This window comes from Colossoma macropomum, unplaced genomic scaffold (assembly GCF_904425465.1).
Source record: "Colossoma macropomum unplaced genomic scaffold, Colossoma_macropomum, whole genome shotgun sequence".
NCBI lineage: Eukaryota > Metazoa > Chordata > Actinopteri > Characiformes > Serrasalmidae > Colossoma > Colossoma macropomum.
The window spans coordinates 25,848,501-25,868,136 of record NW_023494784.1 but is presented as its reverse complement, the minus strand read 5'-3'; the positions used below and the strand labels follow the sequence as shown (position 1 = coordinate 25,868,136).

Genomic DNA, 19,636 nt, shown 5'->3' with positions numbered 1-19,636 from the left:
GCCCTTGCCTGGGGTGACATGCCCTTGTGACCCTCCCCCACAGATTGGCCACACGGGTAAAGCTAATCTGAAATGCAAACACATCCCAACACTCCGGTGGGAAAGGGCGATAAGCCTAATGGAGCAGCCCATATCTTCAGCCCTCCCATCAGATGACACTAGTACGTACCTGCATGTCAAAGGTTTTGTTCTGAAACTGATGCACCGCCAGCACTTTGCATCTTTGGGATTTTCCCAGAAGTACTAATAGGATTGAGAGCCATTAGCACAAAAGTGTCCCATTAAAGAGGCCAGACTAGAGTCTCGGCAGTGATACTATGCACCACTGTGCGAGAGAGCTCATTGAGACAGCCACCAATAAGGCTTCTTATAACAGCTCAATAATAAGTATGCAACATTACACTTAGGGCATAATATGAATCATATTCTCATAATAGCTTCATAATATGATAATCCCATGACACATTATAGCTAGCAAATAACAATGAGACACGTTTCCTTGTCAAATATTTATTTTTCGAACATTAAAATAAACCATGAATGGTTTATTTTGCCCCAAGGAATACAACTAGACTAATAAAAATGCAAAAAACCTTATCACTAGTGTTTTAGTCACAGTTTTAATCTGCCACGTAGTAATTTAATTTTATGTGAGTAGATAATGACACAATATGATACATGACAAAACAGTATATTAAATTCTAGACCAATAACACAGTCATTAGTAGACAAACACTACTATCAAACTTGTGCTCTTTTTCCTTTCATCACATCACACACGCATCCAGCTTCATCAGATCTGCTCTTTTTTATTCCAGGCCGTGCATCACAGAAAGGCTGTGCTAAGAATAGCTCACAAACGTCGTCTTACATAACCTCAGCAGAATACATTCTAGGGAGGATAGCAAATCCTGCCCATATTGAACTGGCGTGCTTGCACCAAGCTCGGACCAGCTTAACCAAACATCAAACTAAATTATTGCAAGACGTTTAAACACTGATCTTGGGTCAGCTGTACCAACAGTGCAGTACTGACTTTTGCAGAAATATCAAAAGATAGAGATGCACAAAGGCTCCAATAAGAAAGCACAGAGGCAGGCGAGAGACATCAGCTAACAGCACCAGCTCCAAGGCACACTGGTAATTGCGGGCCTATTTAGTTCAGCTCTACGAAGCATGTTTTGTAAAAGTGGTCCCTAAAAAGTACCGCTATCTGAGAGGGAATTGTTTGCCACATTAAAATATATTATAGAAATAGAAAGCATGAAATATAAAGAGTGATATTATAATTTATAACGAAATCTAAAGTAGTAGTTCATATACAGTTCTGATTATATTAAAATTAGTTTCTAGGGCTGTATAATTAGAATAATCACATTTTTTTCAATACATTGAATAGGGCTGTGATAACAGATCAAATTACATGTGCACTGCGCCAGAGTGATGTAATTATATTGGAAGGAATGTTGTGTCAGAAGCCATGGCCAACATTAGAGCACTAACATCCCTGAGAAGGAACTGAATCCTAGTGTCCTCTTTGCAGGATGAGTGTCTTATCCACTACACTAGCCAACATACAAAGCAAACCCAAATTTTTGCTATTTGATTTAATTAGTGGTTACAGCGATGCTCTTTTTTCACAACGCAGCAGCAAAATGCAACTAGGATATGTAGTTTATAGTCATTTTTGTCATCTATTGCTCAATGAACTAGAAAAAGGTTTTGGGTGTAGGGACTGTACTCGCTAGACATGTAGTCAGATGAATGCTGAAATTGTATATTTGAATCACAATTTATCACTCTTCATACTGTCATTGCAGTATCCAACAACTTTATCACACATCATATTTTATGTCCATTTAATGAAGCCTTAGTAGTTAACGCATGCTCTCATAGAATCCTGGCTAAGGATGGCTGTGACATTGCCAGATATTGAACGTGATCTCCCGACAACAGGACCAATGCTGCAGTTTAAGAAGATAATGGCCTTCACAAAGCCATGCTTTTTCCTATGCTTGTCCCAAATGGTCATAATCTTAGTGTTCAGCCAGTGGGAGGGCTCTATGACATGCAAGCGAGGTGAGGAGGTATTTATTGTGCTTCCGACTCCCTCATCTCTCAGCTCTGCTCTTCGTGTCTTGGGCTGCTCACAGCAATGGCAGATGGTCAGGAGGAACTGGCCAGGGTGGAGGAGCCATGGTGGAGGTGCGGGGGCGGCCCATAACTTGGCATTAGGACAGAGCCCCAGAGCCGCCTCTCTTCCACAACCTCACATGTTTACGGAGCCCAGTGACAGCAGAGGAGGAGAGAGTGGCTCAGGCAGTGAGAGGGAAATAAACAACTAGTGGTAGGTTGTATGTGCAAAAGTTCATTGTTTCACATTAGGATGCCAATTTCATTCTTGCAGAACACTAGGACTGTGTGATATGAACACAAAACAAAACACAAACATAGAGCTACATTTGTTGAAATATGGAAACTTTGATGTTCTGTTATCACATAAGTACCTAAAGTAGCTTTTGCTCATTGCCAGGCTGCCACTATAAATATGGTATATGAATATGTTTTTAATGACTTGCCTGATTCATGTGAAGCCAGCTAACACATCTTTATGAAATGCTGCTGATGCAGAATCACTAGACCCTGTCAACATGCTTGGAGAACACTGCTAATTACATTACATCAGCTAAGAGATGCCTGCATTGGCTAGAAGGAGGGCCATCCTATCCACCCAGAGAGGGCAAGACCAGCTATGCTTTTGTGAACTCTCGGCTATCACCAGGGTTTGAACTCATGTTTTCCTAATGATAAGACTAATGCATTTGGCCAATATTTTTACCAAAGTTGTTCCCATTTGGTGGATCATGTGAATCCAATTTGATCCATCAAAACCCTCACAAAACACTCATCTGAAATGTCTAATATTGGTCAGAGTGCCCACAACACACCACAAAATATTCTGGGACTTGTCAGAGAGCTCACTTGCACACAGTTGTATGAAAACACCACCAGTCAAATTACATGTTTTTTTGATTTTCTAAGTGAAAAGCTCATCATATTTGAAAAATATAAAATGTGCCATAACTTTTGCACAGGCCACTTTATATGCCTAATTATTTTTTTCCAGTATGATAAATTCAGCAAATAAACAGTAAATGTGGATTGTACAGAAGTGTGTTCTTTGTAGAGGATGTATTAACTTATTTTCCCTTAGAAAAAGTGCCCAAACTTTTGCATATGACTGTGTATATTATGTAGGCCTTTAGCCAGAATGTCTGTTCATGCCAACTACATTAACACACCTGCACTCTTAAAAATAAAGGCAGCAAAAAGGATTTTTGCAGCAATGACATTTTGTTCCCTTAAGAACCTTTCAATGGGTGGTTCTTTTATAAGTGGGATGTGAGTATGTGTGTACAGAACCTCTTTAAAGTTGAAAGAGCCACCGCATAATGTAAAGGTTAAAGGAGTTTTATAGAACTTTACGTCCAAGCCAAGAACCATTTAAGAACGTCTATTTTCAAGAGTGAAGTTTAAGCATTCAGAACTTCATTCACATGATCCCTCCTCATTCACTCTCTACTAGCACACTCTGTTCACGTGCTCCCTGCTTGCCCAACCATTCGCTGCTTCCCCAACCTCTGTTTCCCATGCCATTCACAAACAAAGCGCCTCTCACAAAGCAGGCCCACAAACACAAGCCTGATGTCACAGATCATGGGAAAAGTGCCTTTCTGGTCAAAAGCATCCTCAATTAATATCAACTCTTAAGGGATGAGGGACATTCTTAAAGATGCCACCCTCTCCTTAAAGTGAAAGCAATTCTGCTCAGACCACTGTTAGTGGAGAGACTCTGCCAGTGACTCACTACGTTCCCACAATGCTCTCTGGGTTGGGCGGTTTGCTTCTATTTGTGTCATGTGTAGCAGTGAGGAAATAGAAGACAAACTGTTCCTGCTATGTTTGTGTGTGTTTACGAGTAACAATGAGTCTCACTGGGCCCAGAAATATTCCTTTAGCATAAGCCTGAGTGTGGTGGGTCTCTTGTGGGAAGGGTGGGGTGACAACAGCAGGAAAGAGAGAGGGAAAGTGTGTGTATTTATGTATGTGAGTGTCTGTGTAACAGTGAGAGAGTGAGAGAGCGAAAGAGAGAGAGAGAGAGAGAGAGATATGAAAGAGTGTGGGAACCAGATGAGGAGACCAGTGACACCACCCCTTTTTAACCCTGTCACACAGTGCCCTAAGTAGAAAACAATGGCAGTGGAGAGACTGCCTGCCATATGACGACTGCATTAATTTAATCAATAAAAAAATTACAGTCTTGCGTGTAGTGAAGGCTTCAGTATTGCCAACAACTGGGGCACCTGTGGCAAACTGGTAATAAATACACATACAGTACTGTGGAAAAGTTGACCACCCTTAATTTATTCAGTTCTAGTCAAAACAACCATTGTGTACAAGTTCAAGAGATGTGTCTGAGGAAATTACATAATCCACTTGCATAAGGAAGGGCAAAGTAAAGGGAAAACATGTGAAACTGGGGAATGCCAAAAGAAAATATGTGAAACTGGAGATAAGAAATATTAAAACATAGAAAAAAATGGACAAACAGACCTTAAAGTTTTCATCTGAGAGAGACAGAAGAAAATTAAGCTTGGGTGGACAGGTATTTCTGTCTATCCTTCAAATGTGAGAAGACAACTCAACACAATGGGTCTGAAAGGATGTGTAGCTGTCAAGAAGTCATTACTGAGAAAAGGAAATAGACAAAAAATCAAACAAAGAAGCTGCTGGTGTTCTCAGAACAATGGCTTGACCACCCAGACCTCAACATCACTGAAGGCGTTTATTTGGATAATTTGGGATTATTTGGACTGTGTGAAGCAGAAATGCAACCATTTCTAAGACTGAACTTGGGAGGTGTGGAAAAATTCCCCTGCAGTTCCTTGAAAAAGAAAAGGAATGGACACAGTAATAAAGGCAAAAGATGGAAAAATTAATACTGAAGAGTTTGATGTCATGAGGCTTCTGTGTAATTTTCTGTTAAACAGATGCTTTTTTCTTTATATCTGGCATTAAAAAATCAATAACTTGCACTTAATGGGTGCTCTGACTGGAAATTAAATGAATGAAGGGTGGTCTCTGACGTTTGCAAAGTGAAAAACTGATCAAGAGCATATCCAATTTTGCAGCACTTGTCTTATTGGCGGCTTTACTTGAATGTCATTAATGACAATTAATGCTACCTTAGGAGCTCTGTTAAGGAAAGGTCTAACCTTACTGATTGCATTAAGGTGAAATGGAAACTTAAAGGCATGATCTCATCCCCAGACAAGCAACAAGTGCGGTAAACAACCCGTCAACAGAAAGAGCCAATTAAGAGATACTCTGTGGGACACAATGCCTTCTCTCTCCCTCTCTCTCCAATACAGCACTGTGTGAAAGTCTTAGGCAGACAAGAACATTGTTTAAAGCTATTTATCTTGGCAGAAAGTGCATTTTTGCCAGAATGTATAACATTAGAATAAATCTTAAAAAATAAATTGGGCTGTGGAACAGTGGAACTGTGTCCTTTGGAGTGATGAAGCACCGTCTAAAACCTTTGGGATGAGCTGGAGTGACGTTTGTGATCCAGAACTAATCATCCTACATCTGTAGCTGACCTCACTAATGCTCTTATAACTGAATGCAATCAAATGCTTACAGCAATGTTCCAACATCTAATGTAAAGCCTTCCTAGAAGAATAGAGACTGGTACTGCAGCAAAGTGGGAAAAACTATTCTATTAATACCCTTGAAGAAACAATGGATGAGCAGGTGTCTACAAACTTTTGAACATATAGGGTATGTTATTTGTCGTCGCTGCCCCCAAAAATACAGGGTGTCCCAAAAAAAGTGACATAATTTCGTAGTCTAATAACATAGCCAATTCTCCCTCAAATGATCTCAAATTTTAACAAAATGTGTAAAAACTAACCAAGTTTAATTTTAAATATTTTTTTTTCAGGTTGAAGAATGGCGTTCACTAGAAATGAAAAGGTATTTTGTGTGTTAGAATATCCTCAAACACAGTCAAACAAGAGTGTGCAATGTGCATTTTTGAGAAAATTCAATAAAAATGCACCTGGGAAAGCAGATTTGGACATAGCACAAAAAATTCAAAGAGGAAGGCTGTCTGCGCTGAGCAAAGGGATCTGGACGACCACCAGCATCGGAAGATATTACATTTGTGAAACTTTGTGAAATCGGTTATAAAATCTACGTCCCTCTGAATTTCTTGTTCGAATTTTGATAAATAAATCTTGTATTGTTCAACATGAAGCCTATTTAATTTTGTTTGCCTAGGACATAGTTACTCAGATATTCACATCTCAAATGATGTCAATTTTTTTGGGACACCCTGTACATTTCTATTCATTTATATTTTTCTACATCAAACTGTTCTTTACATTGTGTAAGAATTTCATGATATATGGACCAACAAAAAGGCTCCAAAATGATTAGGAATAAAACCTCCTCAGATTAACTTAAGTTTTTGCCTTCTCCTGTAAAGTTACTGTTTTCGAGATACTTGTTTTTCTTTGGAAAGTTACAATATGCTGTATCATATCAGAGGTATTATGGTCATAAATGGTTTGAATCGCTTCAAAGAATAAATGAAAGAGACAAAAACATTTGCGTACAAAGCTGTAAGTGGCTAAAACAAACCTCGATCAGTCTGCCACACTGGCACTTTTCTCTTAGTATTTCAGTATGATTAGTACGGTGGTAGGGCTACAGTTTTCTGCTAGCACAGCATTTCTGAGAGGCTGAAGGCGGCACACTCTTATGGACGCATGAGCCGACAGACATGAAGGCAGCGCTACAACCTGTAATGGTACGTGCTGCGTTATGTGTTGGATTGAGTATTGCTGCCTGTAGGGCAGTTAAAGATTACTGATATGAGTCACACCACTGGCAGCAGCACCCCCGCAACCCCGACCCCTCCTCTGTACATTAGTGGCTGAACTCACATGAATCCTGTTACCATGGAGACCCCCAGGCCCTACTGAGCTGAAGAAAAACAGGAATGGAGTCAGCGAGAGAGACAGACAGCGAGAAAGACATAGAGTGAGGGAGAGAGAAAAACACAGACAGAGAAAGAGAAGTGAAAATAGAACAGTGATGAATTGAAAACAGGATATCGGGTGCAATTGAGGAAGTCCAGTGCGAGTTCATATGAAAAGAGGACGAGGTGTCAGTTTCCTCAGAGACATGAATGTGTCGGGGGGGGAATGTGAGGTTAAGATGTCATTCTCACACAAGTCACAGCTGTCATCTACTGTGTCATCACCTCAGCACCAAAAGCTTCTTAAAGGAACATTTTAATGTCTTGTGGCCCTTGTGAGGGCACTCAGATGATATATAAGGAGACACAGCTTGAAGAACTGAGTTAGTATGAAGGGGAGATGAAGGAGGAAGAGAAATGAGACTTTGCTTGTTGCAGATAAACAAAGTCTAATCAACAGACTATGCATCAAAGCAAGTTCAGCTTATACAGGGTTCCTGACTAAGTTTCAGCTTCACCAAACCTAATAAATACAAGCAATGTTAAGCCATTTTACAATGATGGTTAACAGCTTTCTCTGTTAACTCTACAGATATGCGATGATTAACGCTTGTGTGTGAGAACATGAATGTGTGATGTTTATGATGAACAGTCAATCATGTGAAATATGAGGAGGAGTCAAGTGGCTTATTTTTCAGAGAAGGACAAAGGAATCTATGTAAATATGTAGGAAGCACATCATTTATAATGGTAAAAGACAACTGTGTTAATGCTTACTGGAGTAGTAACTGCTTTAGAGTCTAGATATCTATGTAGAATTTGTTCCCTTCGCTGATACTTTTCATGTGACTGGTGCCACAAATGTCCCAAAGTGACACAAAAAAGACCATCTCTATCAGAAGTCTGTCCCTTATTGTTCAGAAGCTCAGCACTGATTGATTTATGAGTTGTTTATAATAAATCCCAACCTTAAAGGAACAGTTTGGTACAAAAAATGTACACAACTTTCTGCTTACCCCAGGTGTAGCCGAACAGTCAAGACATGTTGGGCATCCAAATTTTGCTACTTTATTTTAGCACTGGAGCAATTAGGCCAATGATGCTGACAAACCCTATAAGTCAATAGTCACCAAAGTTTTTTTTCTGTAAATACATCCCCAAATTGTCTCTCAACACGCTCAAACTGCATCCAAGTCCTCACTAAGGTCACAAAGACTTGTCAAGGTGGTTTAGGACACAGACTGTAAAAATAAACAAAACATCGCAGTGTAGCTAAACACATTTGGCAGATGTTGTCCTGAATTTCATTGTCTCTTTGTGCGCATGCATATCACACAGGCAATGGAGGCTACAGATTGTGAATGAATTCTGTTGTTTCTATTTATAAATAGCTGTTAATCTTTGTAAACTGTAGATGTATCTTTATAAATAGAAAGAAAAGAAACAGCAAATGTATTCTATAGTCTCTGTCTATGTGACATATGGGAATGTGAAGGAGAGGCAGATTCTATGGGGGAATCAGAATGCAGCACCCCCCCACCCCCACCCCCATGTTCAGCTACTCAATGAAGTTTTGTTCATTTTTATAAGTCATACTGTGTTCTCAAAACAACTGTCTGGGGGACAGTTGACCCCCACATGGTCCACATTTTTCCTCTGTCCCTGTGTGTTGTAACTTAGGTTGAAGGGAAATATCTGAACTGTCTCGTTTGACAAGCACTGTCCTAAAGTGTGTACGAAATATCTATGCAACCTCAATAAAGACCTGTGGGTGGTTTAAGCAGGTTGAGAGAAGCTGCAGATGTAGAGGATGTATTTAGGGATTCTGGGTGTCTATTGAACTAACGTTTGTTAGCAATGTTAGCCTCTTAGATCCAGAGCACTAAAGCAGCAAAATTAGACACCCAACATCTTGGCTGATTGACTATATCTGGGGTATGTGGAAAATTGTGTACATTTGATTTTTCACTATACCGTTACTTTTACCTGCCTTGGAGCATGTACCATAATTTGCCATGGTGATGAAGCCTGCTAAAAATGATCCATTGTCATGAGACCAGGGTCAGACTGAACTAAGCTCAAAGTTAGGTGGCTAAGCACGAAATCTGCCTTCATGAGACAGGTCCCAGAAGAGTGAAAAACAACAAAGTGATGAGGACGAAGCTGGACAGCATCCTCCTGAGGCTAGTGTGAAACCTCATTCTCCTTGGGAAGTTTTCCTTGCCACTGCCACTGTTGCACTAGACTTGCTCATTAGAGGCTTGGACTTCAAACTACTTTGTGCTATAAAAGTGCTAAATAAATACATCTGAGTTGAAATTAAACTGAATTGAACTTAACCAGAAGGCTGCAGTTCTCCAGGGCTGAGGGCTTGGTGCTGGAGGTTAGCTCGCTAGCTCACCTGAACCAGCTGTTCTTGCATGGTCCTTGGATAATGGTATCTCAGTATAGCATATCCTCATTAACTACAAGGCATGGATGGTGACACTGGGCCCAAAGGCTGACGTCATGAGGCTTGTGCAGCCACAGTGTCTCTGGAGGATGCTCAGTGTGCTGAAGACACCAGCATCTGTGATGTTGAGAGAAGCTGTAGCTTGTTACAGTCAGCCAGCCTCTGGCCCAGATCCCTAAATGACGATTAACACTGCTAATAGCCCTGCATGCCCTCATTAAGCCTGAAACACTAATGAAGGAAAGTCTCAAAACACCAGTGAGTCTAGAGAGTTGAGTACAAGCTAACCTCATTCATTAAAGCTGCTGAAGAGCTATGTGCTACTCACAATAAGTGAGTCAGAGTAGCTGCTAGTGATAGTGCGCCCATTAAGCAGACCCAAATGACAAGTTTCACTCTGCTGAGCGAAAAGAAACAACAGTTTCATACTGGAAATAACTGCAAATCTGTTTTCCTCTGAACAACTTACATACCTCAAATGCATTCCAGTGGACATGTAGAATTTTAGGAGAATTGCTGCACTAAGGCTTCTCTCATATAAGACAGCCTAATATGCTCTCACATAAAGTGTGGGCTAATGGAATCAGCCTGTGACTTACCTTGTACGCAGAATTTGAGCTCCTTGGCATCAGTGACGGTGCTAGCAGGCATCCTCTCTGGTACTTTCTTGCTCATGCGGTTGTAGTTGCGTCTCTTTTTGGTCTCACCCCACAGGTTGGATCCGCCATGCATGCTTGGGATATTAAGCACAGCGATGCCCTCCAGAGATGTGCTGCTGAGGTCCAGGATGATGCCATCACACTGAGAGAAAAGGCGAGTCAATCTTTCCATGAAGTAGAACAATTTTCTCATACACAGGTACACTGTTAATTATTGCCAGGATTTTACATTTAACACTATTTTTTCACAGCAGAATACTTACTGTCCTCATCATTTTATTGGGAAATCAACTCATCTTAATATATCCTCTGTAATTGTGAGCTGAGTATTGGGCTGTACCGTAAAACACTGTCACATTACAGCAGCTGAGCATTAAAAAAACAGAAACATTCAAGTCTTCTTATGTTAATGATTCATGTTTTGTTGTCTTTACGGTCATTTTTTTGTGTTCAAATGCTAGGACACTGAGGTGTTTACAAAAATGTTATTGTGTATTGATATTGCCATTTTTTTATTTATATATTTATAGGACTAGTAAAACTATAAGTCATTTTTTAAATGTAAATTAACAGCAAATTACTGGCTACTGAGTTGCTTTAGTTTTACAGTTGTTCTGTAAAAATACAGGAGAACACTACATTTTAATTACAGCTTATTACTGTAGGAGGAGAGCTGAATACAGCTACATCAGAGTCATCTTGTGGTCCAGGTGACTGGCACACTATAAAGCTGCTACTTTACTGTTATTTACTTTTAATATGGCACATTTAGATTACTGTAAAAGTAATGCAACTAGTAGCCAGTAATTTACTGTATTTTTATAGTGAAATTCTTTACAGTGCACCATATACACTGATCTAACCTGGAGCCTCTCAGTGAATGTTTGCAAAGTTTAGTGTCTTTGTGGGTGTTCTAGTTTGGGCCAAGGTAAGCTAGAACTTTCTTCTCCAACAGGAACCTTAAATAAACTTCTTTACATCACAATGAGCCATTAGTCCAATACCCTTTTAAATATTTTGTATTATAAAGAGACTGGGCGGCATGGTGGCGCAGTGGCTAGCACTGTCACAGCAAGGAGGGCTGGGCGACCAGGATCCTTTCTGTGTGGAGTTTGCATGTTCTCCCCGTGTCTTTGTGGGTTTCCTCCCACAGTCCAAAGACATGCAGCTTGCCAGTTGGAGTTAGGCTAAATTGCCCCTAGGTGTGAGTGTGTGCGTGTTCGTATATGTCTGTGTGTCAGCACTGCGATGGACTGCTGACCTGTCCAGGGTATTTCCTGCCTTCTGCCTAATGACTGCTGGGATATGCTCCAGCACCCCTCGCGACCCAGAAGCATAAGCGGCTTAGATAATGTGTGTGTGTGTAATGAGACTGTCAGCAGATACTTACTGCTAGATATTTGATACTGGAACAGTAGGTATGATTCTTCACTCTGAGAGTGACCCACTATCAGTAAATCAGTAGTCTCTGATTAAATATTCCATAATTGCTTCATGGCCTTCCAGACCATATTGCTTTTAAATGATAATTCTCAACTGTGTTTGACACTATAAAGTCCTTCTTCCTGTACTTGTAGCAGCAAAGAAGACCACAATGCCTGCCTAACACAGTCCTACAGTTAACCCCTTAAGGAACTGTTAGTGTGTGCAGACCTTCCTTCTTCAAATTTTCACAGCAGTTTAAGAGTACAGAATGATAGTACTTACTGGATAATTAGCCTATAGCTTAAGGGTTTAAAGTACAAGGAATTTGAACTCCTTGATGGTTGCTTTCTATGACAGATCATTTGGTAGGGTATATAGAGAAAGCAGCAAAGACATAGAAGCATGGAAATGCATTCTTTCTGTGATAAGTATAAGACCACAAATTACTTCAAGCATGAAACAAAAGAATGATAAATTTTATCATCCTTGCCCTTAATAAGCACCACTGAGAGTGACACAGAAACAGAAACTGAAGAAGTATTTCAGTATCAAAAGACTTTCTAGTAAACATATCAGGAGAAAGTCTCCTAGTCTATCCAAAATTAACTCGACTAAAAATGCCTCAGCAGAAGAACCTAAAAATAAAAATGCCTGACAGTACTGTATGATGTCAATGACCACCCTGATTCAAACTCTGAGTGTCAGTAGTGGAAAAGTACACAAACTTAAAAAGGCTGAAAGCTGACACATTTACGACATAATGAGATGCTTCAGTGTGCATGAGAACCCACACAATGCAGCAAAAAAAACAGAAGCTTTGTCTGAAGACTGCTCTCCTCTTCACAGTTTCACTGTTTGGTTTTCATAGAACTATTCCACTTTTTAGGGGGTTCTTGATATTCTGAGGGTACAGCATCCAAACATAATGACATTTTTGCCCTTTGAATGGCTCCTTAGGGTTCTTTACAGTAGAAAGAACCATAACATCATGGCAATCTTAACAATAATGTCAGTGAGCTGTGGCAGCGCTTTACATTGCATTCATAACCACCAAAGAAACAAGATTAAATGTCAGGAGACTGCAGCTGGTAATATCTCTCCATTTCCACTGTAATTTGTTTCAGTCATTTTTGAATTAGTTTATGTCCTCAAGTTGTTGCGAAAAGATTATATGATTTAGAAGTTTCTACTTTGGGGAAGATTTTTTGTAATTGTTAACAGGATCTCTATGAAGGGCACTGACACCAAAAAGGGACCTCATACAGATGCAAAGCTGAAGAACTTGGAAACGAGTGCAAAGTATTTAGACAATGCAACATAAAAAACATAATTTAAACTGCATGGTAAACTGCTCACATATATATATATATATATATATATATATATATAAACCTAAAGTGATACAGTCCCTCGCTGGTAATTCTGCATTACTCGTTATTGTAGTCTCTTACCGTGATAAAATTAGGCCAGTTCTTTGGTTCATGTGTTGAGAGCCTGACCTAGAATAACACAACTTTGCTATGACTGTGGGCTGTGGGCCGTTTACATTGGCATGTTGTCTAAACACAGCTCAGATACCTGACACAGCAGAAGCAGCATGAAGTCTGCTGCAGCTGTGAACAACCTGCTGCATTCATGAATCACAGTTTATGTCTTCAGAAACACCTCAGAGTTGGCGACAGCCCCAGGGGATGGCATTTAGAGAGTGGCTGGCATCACAGCCATTGAATTAATGAAATCTCATATTTCACATTTACTATTCAGCATTTCTGAAGGACTGCCTTGTGGAAATTTTGGACATGCTGGTTCATAGCCAAAGCACAGTTAATGTGGTGGAGGCGCTCCATGTAACTGCTTGATACAGTGTTTTTAATGAGGTTTATCACCTGAACTCACCTCCACTTCAATGCTCTCATTTAGCTTCTTACAAGTGGCTGAGATGGTCTCTGTAGTGCCAAATTCAAAGTACCAGAGCTTGTTTTTCATCCTGAGAGGGAGGAAAGAAAGACATGAAGAGAGAATGATAAACAGGTATTTGAAGAGGAAGAAATCTTGAACCTTAATTCATGGACTTTTGCGAAATCAGTAACACAGTTTCCAAACAGAGCAACATAATTGGAGTTCAGCTAAACGTCTGAATCACAATGCAGCTGCTCTGTCATTGGAACAACAAACGGGTTTGTGTTGACACACCCGTATGCTAATGCTGGTGTGACAACAAACACTATGGAAGGAACACTGCCTTGGCTTGTCAACAGATCAAACAGGTTGCCCCGACTGATCTACAGTACACAACAAAGCACAGAAGTTCATGCTCATTTCCAGCCTAGAGGGCATATCTCCACCAAGGAGTCACAGCAACTGTTCTCTACTTGTTCATGATGAGTAGGGAATGAAAACTCTGACTGCTCATTTGTTTTCTACTGTTGAGCTAAGATCTAAGAAAAAGCTTGCTGACTTGCTTAAAATTTGTCTAAATCTAACTATATTTACTTTAAACTGCATTGTAAAAAATGTTGCTCTAAAAAAAGCTGTCCTAACTTAAAAATGCTAGTTTTTGATTTAAAACACCATTATTTTACAGTATAAATACAGTGACAGGGCCCACACTGTAAAATAAACATAAAAAAGTAACTTTGTTGCTTTAAAACTTTGAGTTCACTGAGGTTCTGATCTGTGTTTCACATTCTGTTAACTTTAAGTTCAATTAATTAAAAAATTTATGGCAACCAAGTTTCTTACTTTTTAAAGTTAAAAAATTTAAGCATTTTTACAGCACATATCAAGAAAAACTGAATTTTTCTTACTTTTTTGAAACAATGTAGTTTGATGTAGTATGTAAACATTTTAAATTTGGAAAGATACAGCGTACCTTTGCCAGTCCATACAGTCCATATACAGAAACCAAGCTTTAAAATCTAAATTTTTAAGAAGTTAAAATGTTTTAAAACCAATCAATTTAAAATCAGTTGAAATATACTTGGCTATTTAGCCTTCAGCAGTTTAGCTCCATCCCTTCACTCTCAAACTATAAGGAGTGTTTCAGCCCAGACTGCTTTTTGAATGAGGCACAATACAGGACAGTCAGTCACAAAAGAGCTTATTTACATATATCGGTCTTAAAGGCACAGTAACAAAAAGAGTCTGTTTAAAGGATAAGGTGAAGTTGGTAAATGGTCTTGTGCAATGAATAACTACTGTTTTTGGTACATAAACCCACATAAACAACATAAGCGGGATTTAAAAATAAGTGGACCTGAACAATATGGGGTCTTTAAACAAATCGTACCAGCAGAGCCTTTTCATGAATCACATCCAAGTCCCTCTCTCAGGTATCCAATTACAATCTCTCTCATCCCAGAAGATACAGCTACCTTTGCCAAAGGAGCTTCGAGCCAAATCGTCCCCCACCCTCTGCCCTTCCTCTGGCCTGCTGAAATATTGACGTGCTACACGGAAAGCTCGGGCAGACAGGTGTGAGAGAACATGAGTGGCAGGGAACACGGCTTCAGCTCCTACAGAGAAACCAGAGCTGTGGACAGCAACCAGAGTGTGATATCATGCTCATAGCAAACATGGGCACTGAAAACCCATGAAGAGGAGAGCACAAGGAATAGAGAAGGGTAAAGACAAGAAAAGAACAGATGTCGGAAAGACAGGGCCATTTTAGTGCAATGTGCGTGGGTGAATTTGAAAGAGTACCAGAGAGAGAAATAATTTTAGATTCTCACATCAATCTAAAAGAACAAAGTGCCACAAGGTCCCTTGGAATCTCTATCCTCCACTAAAGTGTTGCATTTTCACTTTCTTAACAAAACGAGCAATTTACACCTGTGCCTCCCCATGAGAAGGTCCAGCACAGCAGAGCACTGCTGATAATGACAACATGCTTGTTTAATCAACAAGCTCTGAGGTGTCTGGAGACGGACAGTACAAATGGTAAGTCCCCACACCAGCAGGCGATAAGTTACCAGAATCAACTGATGCCACCTCTGTTATTTGTTAGTGTCGTAAAGATTCCTTTTTAACTTTAAGACCTTGTTCTGTCTTTCTTTTGCCTCACACTTCAGCAACTTGTTTCCTTTGCTCTGTCAAATTAAAGGATTATGAGCATATTTGAGATCACAATTAGGCACACTTTGGGTTCTCAGTGGGGCAAGCTGACCCTTATTAGCTAGCTTCCGCTGTAGAATCCACATACAAAACCAATTAGGCTGTGATTTTCTCTTAGCTTCAGTGTGATGTTTAGAAATCAAGCAGTATGTTACCACCATATAACCATTCCCTTGCCAAAAATAGAGAGCACCCTCTTAAAACGCTCCAGGAAATTACACAGTCTATGTGCAATTTTTAAAGGACTATTTCTTAGAATAAACACTTTTTTATGCTTTCTTGAAATAAAACAGTATGGTGTAATGTGCAGAAGTTGTTAAAGTTTCAAAATATAGTTTTTACACCTCAGCCTGAGCAGTCCATTTACAAAAAAAAGGATGTTTTGAAGTTATAAGGAGTGTTTCAACCCTGACAGCTGACTGGATGTCATAAATGGACCTCAGGACCTTTAGGGAGCTCTTTTTACACTAGTCAAAACTATCTGACTGTGCTCTTTCAGGTTCTGGTCAGTGGAATGTAAAAATGAATGAAGACAAAACACGTCACGTCTGGATGTGTGACCTTATCACGGCACTGGTCAGCAAGTAAAGGTGCAGAGGCCAAAGGTCAGCAAACCTTTAGGATTACTCAACGAATAACTAACACACACACATAACTGTGTTACCATCTCAAGATAGCCATCTCTCATAATCCCCTAAGAGAGTGATGACCTCTTAACCCATGCACTCTCTCACCCTGGATCGCCATGGTGACCAGGCATAATGAAGCTTCTCCTACTGATCCTAATCTAGTTAGTAGATCTAAGTAGCCCTTGGTTGGCACATGAGGGGATGACTGTGCAGGAGGCCCTAAGGGGTGGCTAGAAGAGTTTAAGGTGGAATGAGCTGTTTCAATTGGAGAGAACATTAAACATGTGAACACTCACACTAACCACCACAGCTTCTTCCGTCCAGATGACTGGTTTCCATTAGCTTAAATTTAGCAGATAAAGTCAGTGAATAGGAGCATTATAAAATGAACACAGACTGGTGTTTAATGGTAATGGCTTTTTTGCTTTTACTTTTCAGAGAAGGCCTAATGATTTCTGTGAAATAAAAAATACATGGCTGAGCTTTTAGCTCATTGTTATTTAAGACAATCACCTTGCTAGCTCTCCCATTGGTTAAGACTTCGGGAGCTGAAATGAAGGCCTAATGCATCAGATTAACCAATAACACAATTAAGAACTGTGAATGGATTCAACCAATGGCATTTTGATTTTCAATGGATGGGACCACCTTTGTAAGAAGAACATTACCCTATACATCACTGACTGTGAAAAGGTATAGTAGCTTGACCAATGTGTTTTTGATAGAAATGGAAGACAGCGGCAGCAGCTTTATGCCAGGGCTCTTTACTAAAGGAGTCACTGTAAAACTGCTACAACGTAAAGCACTATTTTGTCTGTTACAAGCTTCAAATTAAATGCAGAATGTCTTTTATCAGCTTCGAATGTTTGTATATAATCTAAACCAATTTTGATGTGAATTACCATTAGCTTAGCGCTAACATACTACTTAAATCCCCTGTGGTAATTAGCAGAAAATTTAGCAGAAATTAGCATCATCATAAAGTACTCTTTTATTTTATTGTTTTTTATATTTATGGCCCAAACTCAAGGCCTAGCTCTAATGTCTACCGCTATACTGTTAGAACTATCATCATAAGGTAAATCCTTGCTTCAGGCTGTAATTTGAGCCTCTCACTCAGCATCTGAACCTGTGACCTTGCAGTTTACAGATTTCCTGGCAATGTGCCACTAGTTCACTTTGCTTTAGATCTACAGACTTGCCCATGAAAAAGACTGCACCGTGACCCAAATCTGTGATAATGGCAATGCAGCTCTCTTTAGTTTGAACACTACACTGAAAAAAGTAATACCCTCAATATTAAATAAAACAACAGTAATTATTAATATGACAAGTGATTCCAGCTTTTTTAACTGTAGTGTTCATTTGGCGATAAATGTGTTATTTATCTTATTTTGTAGAAAACGTAAAGATTGGAATAAAGTAAATTCAATACATTACTATTTTCAGTGTACAATAGCTTTTGAATTATGCATTTGAATGCCTGCAACTCCACAGAATAGTGCGAGGGTAAAGCACATGGATGACTCAGGTCTAGTTTCAGGTAGCCTGCAGTGTGTAACAGACCCTCGCAGTGCACATACGACCTGCTCCGCAGTGGGAGAGAGGAGGGAGGCTCTGCCGGGCTGTTCTTTTGGCAGCAGTCAGCAACAATGAGGAGGAGAGGAGTATATTTATCCCTCCACACCACAGGCCAGGAGCAGCAGGGAACGACAGGTTCCAGAACACAGCCACGCTGGGCCTCTTCTGGACCCCGGCACACACACATATGTGCAAGCCATGGGATACACACACACACACACACACACACATTTACACACCCACGCATATATGCAATCGTCACGCGCATACACCCATATACAAGGCATTGTACACATAGACAGTGCAAACACAGACATATGGGTTATGAAACCCAACTTGGCACGCTGGGCAGACTCGCCAAGGCTGGGTTTAGGACCATATTTGGCCTTTTCCTGTCTCATGTCACATGATCACTCAGCTGTGGATCTTCATCACAACAACCCTCAGTCAATCTCACGCTATTTATTACTTTAATGAACCAGTGGAGGGGGTCACGGAGGAGAGAGGTGGGCAAAGGCTTAAAAAGGACAATAAATGCCTTTAATTATATTGATGTTTCTTTTTGTAATGCATCAACCTCACATGCATCATGTGAGATTTTGGAAATTTAAGTTGTGAATTTTGTCAAACACACTAGTCCATCCAAGTAGCCTGACATTTACATTACATGATTAACTGATCATCTGTTAACTGACAAATAAACAATTCTTTCACAAAATTTCATTTTATTTTATTTTATTTCATTTCAAATATACATTCTTATTCGAATAGGTGGGTTTATCACTCAAGTTGAGGAACATTTTTGAATTGTACGCATGAGGGTGCAGCAGGCAACTGGTTCCGCTAGACAGAATGAAGCGCAGAGCCCTTTTTTGAGAGGACAACAGCTACAGTGATACACCATATTGAAAACAAACCTCAGCAAGCAAAAAGACAGATGACTATTTTGTTCATGTTCTCCATGAGAAGGTGTGATGTATGGCAGTGTAAGTAAATCACACATGGGTGTGCAAAACTATAGGGAAGGATAAGGTGGACGGTGACAGTTTTTAAGAGCTACTGAGGAACACAGAGCCAACGCTACCTTTCGTCATGCAAAACTTTAGAATACAGAACTTTCAGTAGCTCATCCTCATATATTCCAGTCATCGTGTCAGCTTTTAAGTTTTTGGTCACATAATCATACTACAGTTGGTCGGCACCTTGGTTTCAACAAAAAGTTCTTTTGTAGGGCATGTTTAATGTGGCTTTGGGCCACGTACTTCACACTTCATACTTATATTTGCACGCAAAAGTTTAAACACCCCTGGTCAAATTACATGTATTGTTCATTTTCTAAGTGAAAATAAGTTTATATCCTCTACAGGCAACAAAGTTAAATATGGATATATTCTAATATATTCTGCATATTCTAGTGCACAATTTCTATTTTGAGTTGAACATATTGTAAAAAAAACAATATAAAATGTGCCATAAGGTTTGCACAGGCCTCACTTTATGTTCAACTTTTCCCAATATGTTAAATCACACACTCATACATTCTCTGTAGAGGTATATCCTCAGAAATTCAGCACATGAACAATAATTGTGCATTAAAATGTGCAGAAGTGTGTTCTCTGCCAAGGATGTGACCTTGTTTTCACTTAGAAAATCAACAAAATATATCATTTGACTAGGGGCCCCCAATGTTTTGCACGTGACTGTATGCCTGACCCCACCTATCAGTACT

At 39.8% G+C, this 19,636-nt stretch overlaps 1 protein-coding gene across 1 annotated transcript in view; it reads right to left on the bottom strand.

Moving 5' to 3' along the window:
• The window catches only part of LOC118805087 (diacylglycerol kinase beta), a 123,466-nt gene that overhangs the window by 8,501 nt on the left and 95,329 nt on the right, over positions 1-19,636 (bottom strand). Inside the window, exons 22-23 of the mRNA XM_036565700.1 lie at positions 13,481-13,571; positions 10,100-10,301 (exon numbers count right to left, since the gene is read on the bottom strand). Coding sequence (XP_036421593.1) covers positions 10,100-10,301; positions 13,481-13,571 — 293 coding nt within the window. The remainder of the gene's footprint in view (positions 1-10,099; positions 10,302-13,480; positions 13,572-19,636) is intronic.